Source organism: Pongo pygmaeus, chromosome 10 (genome assembly GCF_028885625.2).
Source record: "Pongo pygmaeus isolate AG05252 chromosome 10, NHGRI_mPonPyg2-v2.0_pri, whole genome shotgun sequence".
NCBI lineage: Eukaryota > Metazoa > Chordata > Mammalia > Primates > Hominidae > Pongo > Pongo pygmaeus.
Window position 1 is genome coordinate 49,908,624 of NC_072383.2, and position 16,599 is coordinate 49,925,222.

General features: G+C 47.6%; 1 protein-coding gene across 1 annotated transcript; it reads right to left on the minus strand.

Annotated features, from left to right (window-relative positions):
• Nucleotides 1-1,707: 1,707 nt before the first annotated feature.
• LOC129009769 (keratin, type II cuticular Hb1) lies at nucleotides 1,708-7,331 on the minus strand. Its single transcript, XM_054443304.2, has 9 exons — nucleotides 6,894-7,331; nucleotides 5,877-6,085; nucleotides 4,997-5,057; nucleotides 4,142-4,237; nucleotides 3,764-3,928; nucleotides 3,376-3,501; nucleotides 2,884-3,104; nucleotides 2,574-2,605; nucleotides 1,708-2,287 (listed from the first exon to the last, which is right to left on the minus strand). Exons 1-9 carry the CDS (start codon nucleotides 7,260-7,262, stop codon nucleotides 2,049-2,051), a joined length of 1,518 nt encoding a protein of 505 aa, XP_054299279.1. The 5' UTR covers nucleotides 7,263-7,331; the 3' UTR covers nucleotides 1,708-2,048.
• Nucleotides 7,332-16,599: the final 9,268 nt, after the last annotated feature.

A 16,599-nucleotide genomic window follows, 5' to 3' on the forward strand; every position in this document is an offset into this window, starting at 1 on the left:
GAGTCTCAGGTCTGGACTCCTGACAGGGGCTGCTGCTGCTTCTTGTTTTTTTATTTTTTTGAAACAGGGTCTTGCTGTGTCACCCATGCTGGAGGCAGTGGCGCAAACATGGCTCACTGTGCAGCTTCAACCTCCTGGGCTCAAGCTGTCCTGCTTCAGCCCCCTAAGTAGCTGGGACTATAGGTGCACACCACGTCACCCAGCTAATGTTTTTATATTTTATAGAGGTAGAGTCTCACTGTATTGTCCGGGCTGATCTCTAACTCTGGGGCTCAAGCAATCTTTTCACCTTGGCCTCCTAAAGTGTTGGGATTATAGGTGTGAGCCACTGCACCTGGCTTAGGGCCAGCTTCTGAGCTGTGTGATGTCACAGCATAGAGGGCTGGTTGAAATGATTGATCACAAATTCTGGAACTTTCTAGGATTGTGTCCTGCTCAGAATTCCATCAGGGGTGGCTGAGAGACCTTGGTTTGATTCTAGCTTTTACAAGAGACTTTGTTCTTTTCAGTCCACTCACTTCTGGTCTCTTGATATTCTTAATCATTTCTAGTGCCCAGAAGGGTAGGGGTGGGGGACTCCCATTTCTTCTGTGTTTTCTGGGCCTTGGACTGAAAGTTTAGAGATTCACTCTGGCTTAAAGATGTATGTTCAGGGAGTTCAGTGTCAAGTTAATACTTCCATGCATGAAGGAGCTGAATGGCCCTGGTAACCATGGAGATTTCTCTCTGTACTTGCAATCTCTGATCACAGATATAAATGTAATAAGAGGTTGGCCATAAGAGGCCCTGATCCCTAGAGGGACTTCTACTTTACATTCTGCAAAAGAATAACACTAATGATAAAAAATGAGTGATAATTTTGTGGCATGCACCATCTAAGCCTTTTACATATATGAAATCCTTTAACTCATCAACTTATGAGGTGGTTGCCCTTTCTATCATCCTCATTTTGGAGGTGTGGAAACAGGCACAGAGAGGGTAAATACATTGCCCAACCCACTCACCTAGGAAGGACCAGGGCCCAGCTTGGGGCCTGGGCAGTCTGGCTGGAGTCCGTGTCCCCCGTCTATGCCACATCATCTTGCTATGTGCTGTTTTCTGTCTTTGAGGAAAATGTATCAGCTGTGGCAGGTCTCCAAAACCCCAGAGTGACGCCATTTAAAAAAAAAAAGAAAGCCAACATCAAAGGCTTTTTGAAACTTTAAATCATATTCATGTATTCACCCCTTAAAGAATTCCAATAAATTACTGAGGCATGAGTCTTCCCTACCAAAGCAATGGGTGATGTTGCCTCAAGCTTTGAGTGATTGGTGAATCTGATTTTCATGATCCATCAGTTTACAGATATGCATGAGATGTTTTCTGGGAAACAGCTGCAGTTTAGTGAAATGAGCACTAGCGACACACACAGGGCTTAAACCCCAGATGAACCACCCAACTAAGTGGGGGACCCTGCCCCAATTATTGAGTGCCTCTGACTTCTGGCTTCTTCATCTGCAAGGTATATCATTAGGGTTGTGTGGATAAAGTTACATCACATAGGGGCCTAGCACAACTCTTGGCTAAATCTGAACCTTCTGTGAGGTGAGGGATAGAAAACTGTACTGGAGACCCTTGGCTTGGCCTTTTGCTGCTCCATGTGACTTCGGGGACCCTCCCTAACCCTGACCCCTGAGGAGGGTAATAGAGACACAGACAAGACCCAGGTTGGCTACATTAATTTATTGAAACACAGATCAAGAGCAGAGGAGGAAGGGGAGAGGCAGGAAGGCGTGGCCATGGGCAAGGTTCTGGTCCTGGCCCTTCCTGCTCCTGAGGCCCCTTCCTATGGGTGCCAGGGGACTTCTTTCTAGGGTAGCCTTTCCCATTGTGGGGTGGCAGAGCCCAGAAGTGGGGGATCACATAGAGAAATGCGAGGCCAGGAGTGGGAGGGGTCTTTCAAAGTGCAGGAGAAGTAGCTAAGCACTTGCTCCAGGCGCCTGGACTGGATGGACCAAGCAAGGCAGGGCAGGAAAGACGCCTGGGGCCTGGGACTTGAGTTGGGGTGCCTAACATTTCCGGCAGCTGTTGCCGCAAGACCCCACACCCAAGGAGCTGATACCACAGGAGCCCACGCCGCAGGAACCCCCTCCGCAGGTGGTGTTCAATTGGCCGCAAGGCGCACACAGGCCGGTGCTCACCGCCACGTTCCCGTTGCACGGAGCACTGCAGACACTGCCAGTCACTGGCCGGGATCCTGACACACAGAGGTCTCCGCACACGACCCCGCCCCGGGAGCTGCTGACACCTGTGAACCCCGAAGGCTGAGTCAAAATTCTGAAGGGCCTTCCTGACCACCGCCCCTGCCCAAGACCTGAGCTCTGGTATGAAAAGTCGGAAGCATCTTTAGTGGACAATTCTAGGTCCATCTAGTCGAAGAGCTGGGGTCTTTTGGATGTCTGACCCCAAATCCCTCCTGTTGTGATGCCAGCCCACTCTTTTATATCCAATCTCAGTGACACTCCTTTTTCCAAACTCTGTCTTCCATCACAGGGAGTTAGTAAATCTGTCCACACTGGACCCCAAATACTCACAGACATTCACAGCCCCAATGCCTTCACATAGCCTGAGGGCAAAAGAGAAAAAGGCAACATTAGTGACTGCCCCAGAGTGGCTGAAAAAGCTCCCCAGTTCATAGGGTAGGGTCCACAACTGGTCAATTAAGAAGAGTCTGAGGGAACAGCTTGCCTCAGACAAACTCACACACCAGCCCTCCCCACACCGGAAGTGAATAATAATAATTTTTTTTCCCCCAGAGCCCTGGCCATTGCTCAGCCAAGGCCAAGGGTAGGCTTGTGCCGGGGTGGGGAAGGGTGGTTCTGGGCCACACTTGGTTGGACCCACCTCTGCTCCTCGCCCTCCAGCAGGCGCCTATAGGTGGCGATCTCGATGTCCAGGCCCAGCTTGGAGTTCATCACCTCCTGGTACTCCTTGATTAGGCAGGCCATGTCCTGCTTGGCTTTCTGCAGGGCGCCCTCCAGCTCGGCCAGCTTGCAGCGGGCATCGCTGAGGGCCGCCTCACCCTGCTGCTCAGACTGGGCCACAGCGGCCTCCAGCTTGGAATTCTGAAGAGAACAGAGAGAACAAGGTAGATTAGAGTCCCTGGGTCTCTCTGATGCTTACCTGGATGAGACCATGCTCCCCACCAAGCTGGGAGCACCCCAGAACAGAGCCTCTTGCCTTCATCACCTGGGACTCACAGAGAACACAATCAGGGACTCTACATGGACAAAGGGGCTGGAGAATGAATGCTGAGATCCAGATAGGGCACACATAGGCTGTGTGACAATGGTTAGACCCTCAGTCTCTCTGGCCTTGGGCACAGATGCCCCATACCTGGCACTTGGCGTTCTCCACCTCGGCTGTCAGCCTCTGGATCATGCGGTTCAGCTCGTTGATCTCCTCCTTGGTGCGGCGCAGAGTCTCCCCGTGCCTGATCACCGTGGCCTTCATCTCCTCACACTGGGGGAAGTAGAGATGCTCGTGAGGTTCAGGGTGGGACCTCCCATCCATTCAGGACACCACAGATGATTTTACAGGTTGTACAGTGCTCAGCCTGTGCAGCCACATATGGCAGTCCTGCCCTGCCACCCCAACCTCAGATTGGTAGCCATCTTTTCTCATCCCTAGGGACCAGCATCCCCAGAAAAGGAAGCCTATTTAATAGATATCTCACATCCCTCCCACTGCCATGTCTACCAGGCAGGCGTCCTGTGCCACTCACCTTGCTGCGGTACCAGGACTCGGCCTCAGCCCGGCTGCGGGTGACAATGTCGTCATACTGTGCCTTAATCTCGGCGACGATGCAGTCCATGTTCAGGTCCCGGCTGTTGTCCAGCTTGACAACCACAGAGGTGTCTGAGATGTGTGACTGGAGAATGCGGATCTCCTGCAGGAGGTGAGGGCAGTGACTTTAGTTAAGAACACAGCCTCACCCACCATATCCTGGACTCCATCTCCTCAGGCTTTCTCTGGTCCCCAGCCCTGCCCCCTCACACAGCCTCAGGGACTGCAACCTCTACCCACATCCTGTCCAACACTCCCACCCCCATCTCTCCTCTCTGCTGGCTGCCAGGTTTCTGTCTGGCCCCTGAGCCCGCACCTCCTCGTACAGCCGCCTCAGGAAGTCGATCTCCTGGATCAGGGCCTCCACGTTGGCCTCCAGGTCTGACTTGCGGAGGTAGGCACAGTCCACATCCTGGAAAGGTGGGGAGTGTTGCAACTCAGAGGACCCTGGTGATCCAGCCCCCAGACTCCTCTCTCTGCCCATCCATTCCATGTAGCCAGGGGAAAGCAATCCCTGGTGTCCCATTCCCATGCTTCTCCTCCCCTTCTGCCCTTCCTGGGATGAGCTGGCATCCTCTGCCCCTCTGATGACAAACCCTGTTTGCCTTGACCATGCCTCACCAGCCTTTCACCCCTTCTTGCCCTCCTGTTTCTCCCTTCTCTCGTCTCCTGCTCCAGGAAGCCTGCCCAGATTGACCCCCCAGCTCTCACACCCTGACCCTTTCCTGTCTCCCAGTAGTGCTCCAAGAGCCCAGTGTCTGCTCCTGGTTCTTCTCCATCCCCCCTTAGACTCTGGGATTGTGTCTCTGCCTCAAGGTCAGACTCCCCAAAATGCTAGACACACTGCACTGCCTCTCAGCAGAGACATTATATCTGCTATGGCTCCAGGGGCCTCAGCAATAGACCACAACCTCTGGAGCAGAGCGGGACACACAGAAGACAGTGCAGCCATCCCCTTGCCCAAGGTAGGTGCTGATAGATATTCCCAGGTCATTGCCCTTTGTCAAGGCCCTGGATGCTCCATCCAATGACCTGCACCTGGGCAGTCCTAGCCTGCTGTGGAAAGGTCATTGTGCCCCACGCTGAGGTTGAGACCACCTGTGTGTCCCCAGGAAGAGCCTGTCATTCTGAGATCCCACAGATGTGTGCTTCTCAATCCTGTGTCACTTGCCTTCTTCAGAGCCACAAACTCGTTCTCAGCTGTTGCTCTCAGAGAAACCTCCTCCTCGTACCTGAGACAGAGCAGAGGGCAGAGAGGGGATGTCAGGGCAGGGCAGGTCTCTGCAGAGCCCCCATCACATCACACTTTATCACAGCGATAGGGGCAGTACTAGAAACACCTCCACACAGCCCAGGCCTGGCAGCCTAGCCTAGTCCTTTCTGGTTGGATGTGGGATGTGTCTGGGATTCTCTCTCCACTTTCAACTGGGGTTGGAGAGTGCTCATCTGGGACCTCCCAGTCCTGTTCCCAAAGGGACTCTGAGGTCCCCCAGGAGGCAAATAGGACTCAGCCCCCAGCCCCATCTTGGGAGTAAACAGCATGGCCTCCCGGGGACTGTAGCCCCAGCCTCTCTTCACCGGTATCAATCCCAGCTTAGGTGTGGGACCTCCTGGACCTGAAGACCTGCAGGACCTCCTGGACCTGCAGACCTGCACCCAAGGCAGTGGGACACCCAGAGCCCAAGACCTGTCACTCATGAGAGACCCTGGGCTCACATCTGACAGGTGCTACAGGTATAGGGGTTGAGGGTCAGGAGAGAAGGCCTGGACCCTGCAGAGGCTTCCTCCCCACCGAGCGCAGGGGAGAGCTGCTGGGTGATGTGGCTCAGGGAAGAGAAGGCTGAAGTGGGACAGAGACAGGTCATGGGAGTCACAGCCCTCCTCTTACACAGGTGTCTGGGCAAAGATTCCACAAAGGAAAAGACCTCGCCACCCTCGGTCAATCTAGTGGTCATGGCCACTCACCCTACCTGGGAGTTCTTATTGTCTAATCCAGTGTATTTAACCTAAACCCCATTCCTGTGCCCAGCATCCCTCCTGCCCACACTCACTTCTTCTTGTAGCCCTCCAGCACCTCCTGCACGTGGTTGAGCTCTGAGGCCAGCCTCCCGCTGTCGGCCTCCACGCACTCGGCCTCTCGCCGCAGAGTCTCGATGTAGCCCTCAAACAGGGGCTCCAGGTTGCTCTGGCAACACTCGCGGTTCTGGTAGAACTGCAGCTTTGTCTCCAGCAGTTTGTTCTGCTGCTCCAGGAAGCGCACCTGCCATTCGGGGTGAGAAGGAGGGGCAGATGGTTTCTGGTGCCCCAAAGCCTCCTCTGGGGACCTGGTGGAGGAGGGATGCTTTAAAGGGAACCCCCAAATCTGGAGCTTGTCTGAGATTGAGTAGAGGTGGGCAGTGGGAGACAGAATTTCTAGATTTCCTGGTCATGATCTGTGTCTAGATTTTCCACTCAGGAATGGAGCAAGGGCTGGTGGGGTGTCAGTGCCTGCTCTCTGCGGAATTGAGTGACCCCAAGCAGATGAACAGAAGTGGAGGCTCAGCCCCTCACTAGGAAGCCAGCTGAGGCAGCATCTCTCACAGGCAGAGTACTCAGGTTCAGATCACAGATGGGATTTCTGGGGATGATGCCAGGAAGAGGATGTCACAGGCCATCTGGAAGGGAGCCCAGCTGTCCCAGCCCTTCTCCTATGTCATCTGGAAGTCAGTGAACCCTACTCTCTCACCCTGGGGCTGCCCAAACCCCTCTGAGTTCAGCAGCAGCAGTCACATGCCCCCTACCCCCAAATCCCTGATGTCTATCTAGCTTGTGCCCCAGAGCAGCCTGGCCACACCTTTCCTTCACAAGCTCCCTCTATCTGAACTGCCATCTGAGTCTGCGTCTTGAGTGCCTGTGTGTGTCTGTGTGTGTGTGTGTGTGTGTGTCTGTCTGTGTGTCTGTGTACCTTTCCCATCAGATCAGGATCTCAGGCAGGCAGACGTCTTTCTGCCTCTGACTCCATCCTTAGTGCCCAGCCCTGGCTGTGCAGGTGGTGGGGGCTCGGGAAGGGTGTGATCCAGGACACCCACCTTGTCGATGAAGGCCGCGAACCTGCTGTTGAGGGATTTGATCTGCTCCTTCTCCTCCTGCTTCACGCACTGCGCGTTGGGGTCGATCTCCAGGTTGAGGGGCGTGAGGAGGCTCTCGTTGACCGACACGGTGGTGATGCATGGGGGGCTGGGCCCGCACACGCCCCCGGAGCGGTAGCCGAAGCTGCGTCCGCAGGAGCCAGCCCGAAAGCCCCCGCACACGCTGTGGCTGCCGAAGCCCCCGGTGAGGCCGCGGTAGCAGGAGATGCCGCGGTAGGGGGCGGCGGTGATGCAGCAGCGGCCGGGCCGGGGCCCGCAGGCCGAGATGCAGCTGAAGGCGCGGCCACCAAATCCTGATCCGCAGGTCATGATCTTCCTGGATGTTTGGGTTGCAGAGGACAGGATAGGGGACCTGGAGTCCTGATGGAAACTCCAATGTGCTCCTCAGGGCACCGCAGCCCTATTTATGCGCAGATTCTGAAGGGGCTTGGCTGTGAAGGTGGTGTTGGGGCAATTTGTGCTTTATGGGCTTGGGTGGTTAGCCAGGTCCAACGCCTCTCCAGAATGTGCTTTAATGGGGGAGTGGCCTGCACCCTCTTCTTTGTAAAATATGTCAGTCTTGAGCTCTGGGGGAGTCAGCATGTTTCATCTTCAAAGTGTCTTGCCAGCAGGGCATTCCCTCATCTACAGGCATTGGGGAGGGAAGGGGAAGGCAGAGGAGAGGACGAGAAGGAGTAGAGCCTGGCGAGGGGAAGAGAAGGGAGGCCAGGTGCTGGGAGAAACTGGGAGGAGGAGACCTGTGTGTTAAGTGTGATGTGGGGAGAGGGGTTTCAGGAAAGGCTGAGGCATTAATAAATACCATCTCTCATTTCCATCCCAGCTGTGGCTGAAGTGCTCCTGAAACACAAATCTGGATTTCCCCATCTCCAGATTTTTCAGTTGGCAGCTGAAAACCATCTCACTTTTCCTACCATGGGAACAGTCAGCAAATTATTAAATATTTGTTTTTTATCTTTTTTATGATGAGAGCTTTCAAACATTGAGAAAAATTGGAATAATACAACACGCATGCATTGATGCTCCACCTGGTTACCCCGATTCAATAGTTAACATTATACCATATTTGCTTTCACAGTTGCCCAATTATTTGAGTGGCAGAAAGCATGGCATGTAACCCTTAAACACATCAGCAGAAATTTCTTAAGAATAAGGAGAGTACTATTTTCTTATGCAGGAAAATTAACAATAATTCCAAAGCACCACTTACTATTCATCTCAGATTCAATTTTCCTAACTTTCCTAAGGATTTTAAAACTACATTTTACATAATTTAATTTGTGGCTCTAGCCTTTGTATTTTCTATAAATTAGAAAGTAAATCTTTACCTGGGATGTCCAATTTGGTAGACCATAGACAGATGTGGCCACTTAAATTTAAGTTAGTAAAAACTAAATAAGTTAAAAATCTAGTTATTCAGTTGCACTATCCACATTTTGAGCCCTCAGCAGCTACCTGTAAATAGTGCCTACCTTATTAGACAGTGCAAATAAAGAACACTTCTTTATTATTTATTTTTATTTTATTTATTGTTTATTTTCACATAAAATTCTGTTGGACAGCACTGGGCTAGAGGCTGGATTAGGTTTAAATTAAACATTGTTGGGCCAGAATACTTCATAAAATATGCTGTATAACCGTTATTATATCACTCTAGGAAGCATAAAATGTCAGATTGGTAATGCTAAATTGAATCACAGCTGGGCACAGTGGCTCATACCTATAATCCCAGCGCTTTGGGAGGCTGAGGGGGGGTGGATCACCTGAGGTCAGGAGTTCAAGACCAGCCTCGGTGGAGGAGTTTAAGACCAGAGACGGTGAAACCCCGTCTCTACTACAAATACAAAAATTAGCCCGTTATGGTGGCACGTGCCTGTATTCCCAGCTACTCGGGAGTCTGAGGCAGGAGATTTGCTTGAACCCAGGAGATGGAGGTTGGATCACTTCTGTACATTTCCCCCTGTATTAGGAAAAACTGTGTAGAGAATTAGAATTAGAAAGAACTGTGTAGAGAAACATAGATCTTAGTTTGATAAGAATATGTTTCTTTTTAATTGGTCACCTACTATATGATCATCATTATATATCATAAATAATCTCTAATTCTCACATCAATCATATGAAGTATGTACCATTATCCTCATTTTACTGATGAGGAAACCAAGGGTCAGGGAGGTTAAATAACTTGCCTGAAGTCTCCCAGCTGGTAAGTGACGGAGCCAGGAGTTGCAATGCCTTCTCACCTATAAGCTGTGACAACCCCTTGACTTCCTAATCTTTGGATAAGTTCAAGAGGGTAGTGAAAGTTGTTTACAGGGGAGTATCTGTGAATTTAGGGTGTGAGAGAATCAATCTAAGGAAGACGGGCAGAGTCAGAGTGGGTTGGGATGGTTAAAACCATGAGGGGTCATTTAGGGACACACGGCGATGTGAGGCTACTTGGGGGCTGGGAAGGAGTATGAGTTAGATGTGCAGCACCCTGTGGCTAAGAATTGAAGGACGGGGTGGAAAACATCAGTTTTAGTTATTTGCATACCTCTGGTATATGGCAATACTTTGATAGATTGTACTATGTTCTGCTTACCCAATGAACCACCCCCCACTCCAATAGAGCAGGTCCTAGAAAAATTAGCTCGTAAAGTACAGAGGTTTGCATTAAATTGAGGAGAAGAAAAGAGAAGCGAAATGACCTGGCTTGTAGCCCCCTGGAGCTGCTATGCTTCAAGGGCAAAGGCAGGCAGAGTAGCCTTAGAGAATGAGAACAGAGGCAGGATTGATGGGAAAAGAGAGGAGAGGAAAAAGATAGAAGAGAATAGGGCTCTCAGGGTATCTGTGCAAAACATTCAGAGTGTGGCCTTGTGAAGGACAAATGTGGGAGGTCACAGACTGTGTTGAGCTATCTGGTCAACCCAGAGAAGAGTATGGCACCTGCTGTTCCTTTGTGAGTTCAGGGCAGGTGGGCCAGCACTTCTGAAGCTCTTTGTACCCTCATGTGGAATTCGGGGCACTGCTCACAATTGAGCAGTGATGTCCCCAGTAAACCAGCGGTTGGGTGTCCTGAGGAGCATTGTGAGTCAAAGTACATCTCATCCACACTTCACCTTTTCTACCAGTATAACTCCTTGTAAAAACAACATGTATAAACAAGCTAATTACTAATGGCTGGTCCTTACTAAGCAATTTTAAAGATGTAAGAAGCAATTGAAAACAAGGTATGAAAAATTCAAATGTGACACCATTTCATTGAACTTCAGGAATTAATTGCTGCTAATTTTTGAAGACCTAAAAGGACATTCAACTTGTTTTCTTCAGAGTGAAAAAACCTTGTCATGGGGAAGGGAGGAGGGGAGGGAAGGTGGCAGGGAGGAGGGGAGGGAAGATGGCAGAATTCCACTCTATGGTCTTGGCTCTGGCAAGGTAAAGAGGATAGATTTTAACTTTGTGGAGATAACAATTATTTTTATTGTAAAATATTTCAACACAAAAGAATGCATAGGTGTAGCAATACCTACCACTTATAGGAAAAAATAGAACGTGTGTATTTCAGGAGCTTCCTATGTACCTTGTTCTGATTGTCCCCTGCTCCTTCCTGGCCTAGGGTGACTCCTCTCCTGCATTTTGTGTTTAATTATTCCTTTGCTTTTCTTACAGTTTTAGAACTAATGTACCCATCTTGCAATGACATATTGTTTCTTTTTCCAGCTTTTGAACTTCATATAAATGGACTCATGTTGCATGGATCCTTGTGAATCTGGTTTCTTTCATTAAATGTTGCTTCCTGTAGCTGTCCTGTGTTCTTTTTCACTGTGGATTGCACTCATTGCATGGCTATACCACAGTTTATTTGCTTTCTACCTCGATAGCCACATGGTTGTTTCCAGAGTTCTGTAGATTGAACAGAGCTGCTATGAACATCCTTTCTCATGTCTTCTGGTGCATTTATGCAAGAGTTTTTCTGGGGTATGTGGCTATTTTTTTAAAAAGTTATGTAAGTAGTAGATGTTTCACGTAGAAAACTATTTTATGACTATTCTTCCAAACTTAATAATAAAATCTTTTGATGTTCATCTTACACCATACTAGATACTATTTTAAGAGTCCAACATGCATTAACTCATTTAATTTTTACAGTTACTCTCTGAGGTTGGTGTTATTATTCTCATTTTATAGATGAGGACACTGAGGTCTAGGGAGGTTAAGGCTCAGGTTGTGTGTTATAGCAGAGCTGGCACCCAGAGCCTGTGAGTCTGATCCCAAAGGAAGGGATGCGTTTGTCCCATTGCACTCCCTTCTGTACACCATCGACCATCAGTAATAAGTATCACACAGTAGCTGGTGTTTGTACATAACATAAAAACACAAACACTCATCTTGCCCCATGCCCTCTGCAGGGCCCTGCAGGTTGCTCTCAGGGTTCAGGGCCAGAGAATGTAGGAGAGCTCACCCTTGTTCTTGGCAAGCTTCCAGTATTAAGAGAAAAGCAGGGACACATACCCAGATGATGAACAAAAATGGAAACCCTGCAACACATCAATGTGTACAAATGTTTTCTTCGTGGATATATTCCAAAGGCTTGGCACATAGTAGGCGCTCAATAAATATTTTTTGAATGAATGAAAAGAATACCAGCACATATTAAGTGCTGAGTAATGGAGCCATCAAAGCTTGGTGGTTTATTGTGCAAAGCTTTGTGGTAGGATAGGGTGGGGACACATGAAGCAGATGATGTGGCCATTCCTGGGGGTGGGGGTGGAGAGGGGTGACCTTCCTTGCTGGGGCCTGAAGGATGAATGAAGTGAGTGAGATGTGTCCTTAAACCAAGCCAAGTCCTTGGCTTGGGCTATAAGGGAGTGGTAGGGAAAGTCAGCCAATGAGAACAAAGACCTTGAAGGCCTTGGGGCAGAGTAGAGACCAGGTGTCGGATTGGAGAAGGAAAGAGAGAAGCCAGAGGAGATTTCTAGGAAAGGAGGGAGAAAGAAATACTTGGTCTTAGACTATTATTCTCAAGGGTGACTTAGAAGAAGAGAAGGAGAGTGCTGCATGGGTGGAGAAGAAAATGAGGGAGAGATCTTGGGAGATAGTCAGGAAGAGGAGGAAACTGGAGGACAGTGGAGGAAAAATGGGAGAAGATCTGGGGAATATGGTGGAGGGGTCACTCCAGGGATGAAAGAGCAGGGGAGGAGGAGGTGGATGGGGGAAGCAGCACAGCACCAAGGGAAAGTGTGTGTAGACCCACTGGAAGAGGTGGGCACCATAGTTCCAGATTTGTAGTAATGAACCCTTACAGGGCAGGGACATGGGGTGAGGGAGGTGCAGGCACTCAGCTGGTTAGTGGGATGAATGTTACCAGGGCAGAGCTTTTGAGTCAGGCTCCAGCCCCACCCAGGCATCCTACAGGGGACTACTGGCCCTTTGTCCAGTGGGACTTCTCTCTGGTGAGTTCTGATGGATAATTGGCCAGCGTCCTGGGCTCTCTTGGCTGAGAAGGCAGGGCTCTGACTTGGGCCTCCCCCCAATCACCCACACAACTGGCCTGTGGTCAATTCCATTATCAACATCTCAACATCCCAGGTGTTGTGTAAGCAGCCACTCCACTACCTCTCAACTTCCTTCACTGGACCCTGGCCTACACCTGCTTTCTATGAGTAGAAAGCATGAGTCAGCTACAAGGTTAGTAAGGGCATGGCCCTCTGGACACCTGTAAGCCCAGCATGCAGATGCTCCTGATGTAGAGCCTACAGGCTGCCTTCCAGCCCACAGCTGTGTAGCAGAGTCTCAGGGATGACACTGTCCCTGCTTATGAGGGCTGTGCCTCAACCAGCTTTCTCCCTCTCTCTCCACTGTCACAGTATCTCATGATCCTCTCCACTCCTGCAAGGGCCCACAGGATCACCTGTTGTCCACCCACTAGCCCTGTCTCATTGTCTCTCACTGTGTGAAGTGCTTCCATGCACATCTTCTCATCAACACTGTCCTGCCCGCCTTTTGCCCAAAGCTTGTCCTAACCCTTTCCAGGGAGCCTTTCTTGCCTTTCCCATCAGACTAGCTGCAATTGCACATCGTCCCAGAAAGGACACTGTCAGCAGTCATTGCATTCCTCAGTATCTGACACTATGTATGAAAAATAGCCCTCTTTAGACTTCTGACCTTTCTCATGAATTCGGATATGCTCTACCAGACTGGGAGCTCCAGAACCCATGTCTCCTTCCTCCTCTTAATGCCTCCTTCCCTCCAAAATTAAGACAGGATTGAGCATAGAGCTAGGAAATATCAGTCACAAAATCGCCAAGTCCCCCATCTGGAAAATGTTATCTAGTCTAAGCAATCAACTATCTTGAAGAGTCTGCCTTATAATACCCTCCAGGGAGCAGAATGAACTGAAGGGAGCACTGAACAAGAACTTTCTAATGTTAAAACCACCTAATTTGCCCATTCTTTGCAGGTGCCCTTGAAATAAAGGTCCACTTGGGCTAAAAGAAGAGATTCTGATCTCCAGATCTGAAGATCTTTTGGTTCACCTTGTCTCCACAAAAATGGTGGCCACTGCAGAATAAGAAGTGTCTTTCTTTTACTTAAAGCCTCCCTAAATGGAAGAGATAATGCAAGCTCCTTTAGAAAATAATGACTATTTGTCTCCTTCTGGGAAGTTCTTCCTCAGCTCCAACTTCCATTTGTCCATCTGCAATGAAAGCTTGCCTTCTCTTGCTCTCATTGGAGCACCATTATACTTGGATGAATTATCAAGGCCATATCCTCCATCCTCAACCTCATGAAATCCTCTGGCTACTGACCAATCAGGAGGTTTTAGGATCAGGCAAAAATAAAGATGAGTGAGTGTGCCATCATTTAATTTATGATTGAGGATTTCTGATGGTCTGTTAAGTCCAAATAATAAATACACACTTATGAATTATTCACAGATTACAGAATTTTTTGATTATCCAACCCTCTCTTCTCATCCAGTAGTATGGTTGCCCAAGGATTGGTGGTGTGTTCCTTTACCAAAGAGAAGAGATTCTCATTGGACCTTCTCTGAGGCAATCAGGCTGGAGCAGAGATTGAAGGAGGGGCATGTGTTTTGGGGTTATTTTCGAGGACAAATGGAGTAACCTTGGCCAAAGATCTCAGATCCTCTGGCCCTTGGACTGGCTCCCATTGTAGAATACAGTAGATAACATTTATTGAGCATTTTCTATGTGCCAGGTGCTGTTAAACATTGTCCATGCATTATTTCATTTAATCCTTCTACAAGTTCTTTAAGACAGGTGGTTAATGAAAACTGGACACAGATGGCTTAGGCATGTGGGCGAGTATATCCCATCAATGCTGTTGATATGTCTGCAGCTGTAGCAGCAGCAGCAACAACAACAACAACAACTAATATGATTACACACTTAGAGTGTGCCAGGCTTAGTTCTAAGTGATTTACATAGATTAACTCTTTTAATCTTTACAACTTTATGAGGTGGGTACTATTATTGTCTTCATTTTAGAAATCATGAAATGAGGTACATGGAGGCTAAGTAATTGCCTGAGTTTACACAGCTAGAGAGTGGCAGAGCTAGAATTCGAAATGAGTTTGGAATCTGAGTCTGTGTGCTTAACTAATATGCCATGTATTCAAACTTTTTATTTATTTATTTATTTATTTTTATGTTTTCTTTTTATGGGTACATAGTAGTTATACACATTTATGGGCTACATAAGATATTTTGAGATAAGCATAAAGTGTGTACTGATCAAATCAGAGTACTTGGAATATCCATCACCTCAAACATTTATTATTTCTTTGTGTTGGGAACATTCCAAGCGTACTCCTTTAGTTATTTTGAAATACACAATAAATGATTAACTATAGTCACTCTATTGTGCTACTGAATACTAGATCTCATTTCTGTTATCTAACTGTATTTTTGTACTCATTAACTAACACCTCTTTATCTTCCCCTCCCCATTACCCTTCCCAGCCTCTGGTAACCATCATTCTACTCTCTATCTGATGAGATTAATTTTTTTAGCTCTGGCATATGTGTAAGAACATCGGAAATTTGTCTTTCTGTGCCTCAATTATTTTCCCCAACATAATGTCTTCCAGTTCCATCCATGTTGCAAATGACAGGATTTCATTCCTTTTTATGGTGGAATAATATTCCATTGTGTATCTGTAACATATTTTCTTTATTCATCCATTGATGGACACTTAGTCTGATTCCAAATCTTGGCTATTGTGAATAGTACTGCAATAAACATGGGAGTGCAGACATCTCTTTGATACATGAATTTTCTTTCTTTTGGATGTATACCTAGTAGTGGGATTGCTGGATCACCTGGTGGTTCTATTTTTAGCTTTTGGAGGACACTCCATACTGTTTTCCATAGTGGCTGTAGTAATTTACATCCCACCAGCAGTGTACAAGTGTTCCCCTTTCTCCACATCCTTGCCAGCATCCATTTTTTTTTAATCTTTTTGATAAAAGCCATTTTAATTGGGTTGAGATGATAATCTTATTGTGGTATTGATTTGTATTTCTTTGATGTTATGTTGAGCATTTTCAATATACCTGTTGGTCATGTATATGTCTTCTTTTGATAAATGTCTATTTAGATCTTTTGCCCATTTTAAAATTGGATTATTTGGTTTTACTTGTTATTGAGTTGTTTGGGTTCCTTATATATTGCAGCTACTAATTCCTTGTCAGTTGAATAGTTTGCAAATATTTCTTCCATTCTGTAGGTCGTTTCATCACCTTGTTGATTGTTTCCTTTGGTGTGCAGAAGTTCTTTTAGCTCGATGTGATCCCATTTGCCCATTTTTTGCTTTAGTTGCCTTTGCTTTTGAGGTATCAATCAAGAAATCTTTGTCCAAGCCAATGTCCTAAGCATTTCCTCAATGTTTTCTTCTAGTAGTTTCATAGTCTCAGGTCTTACATTTAAGTCTTTAATCCATTTTAATTTGGTTTTTGTATACAGTGAGAAATAGATATTTCAACTTTTCAGCTGCAATTATAGTAAGAAATAATTTTACATAGTGACTGGGTATGCACATACATATACATATGCCATACAACTGAAACAAAAAGGGCATGTAACAAGTTATTCCCATGACATATGGTGCAATCTGCTATTTTCTTGTCTATTCTACTCTATTTGATTTTCTCATGATCAATTCATTAAAATAAAATTCTGGTTGGTTCAATTAGTGGGTCAGAACATGAATTCTGAATAAACACTGCCCCTGAGCCCACCGCCTCCTAATGATTGTAATGAAGCCCATCTGCTCTGTGCTCTGGAGTCCACTGAGCATGTACACATTTCTGTAACTCTAAGGCAGTGGTAGGAGGAAAAGCCTTAACCTATTTCCCAGGAGAGTCAAGTGCCTTCCCCTAGATCACACAGGGGTACTCAGGGCAGAGCCTTGGTTCCTACCCAGCCCTCATGAGTTTAAGACCCACACTATTCACACTGGATGGATGGCACATACAAATATAGATCTGTTCTCTGGCACCTGTCAAGGGTATTGACAAACTTCTGTGCAGGAGTTTCAAGGAGTATAGTGTGGAAAGCAGCAGGGACTCAGGGGATGATGGCAGGGGCTGGATGCTCTCCTCATGTGGCTCTATTTGATCTCATATTCTGAGCCAGATACTAT

Coding starts and splice junctions, on each gene's coding strand:
- LOC129009769 (XM_054443304.2), bottom strand. CDS start 7,262: ATGACCTGCGGATCAGGATTTGGTGGCCGCGCCTTCAGCTGCATCTCG. Junction 3,502..3,763: donor AGTCCTGGTACCGCAGCAAG/GTGAGTGGCACA, acceptor TACTTCCCCCAG/TGTGAGGAGATGAAGGCCAC. Junction 2,288..2,573: donor CATTGGGGCTGTGAATGTCT/GTGAGTATTTGG, acceptor CGGGGTTCACAG/GTGTCAGCAGCTCCCGGGGC.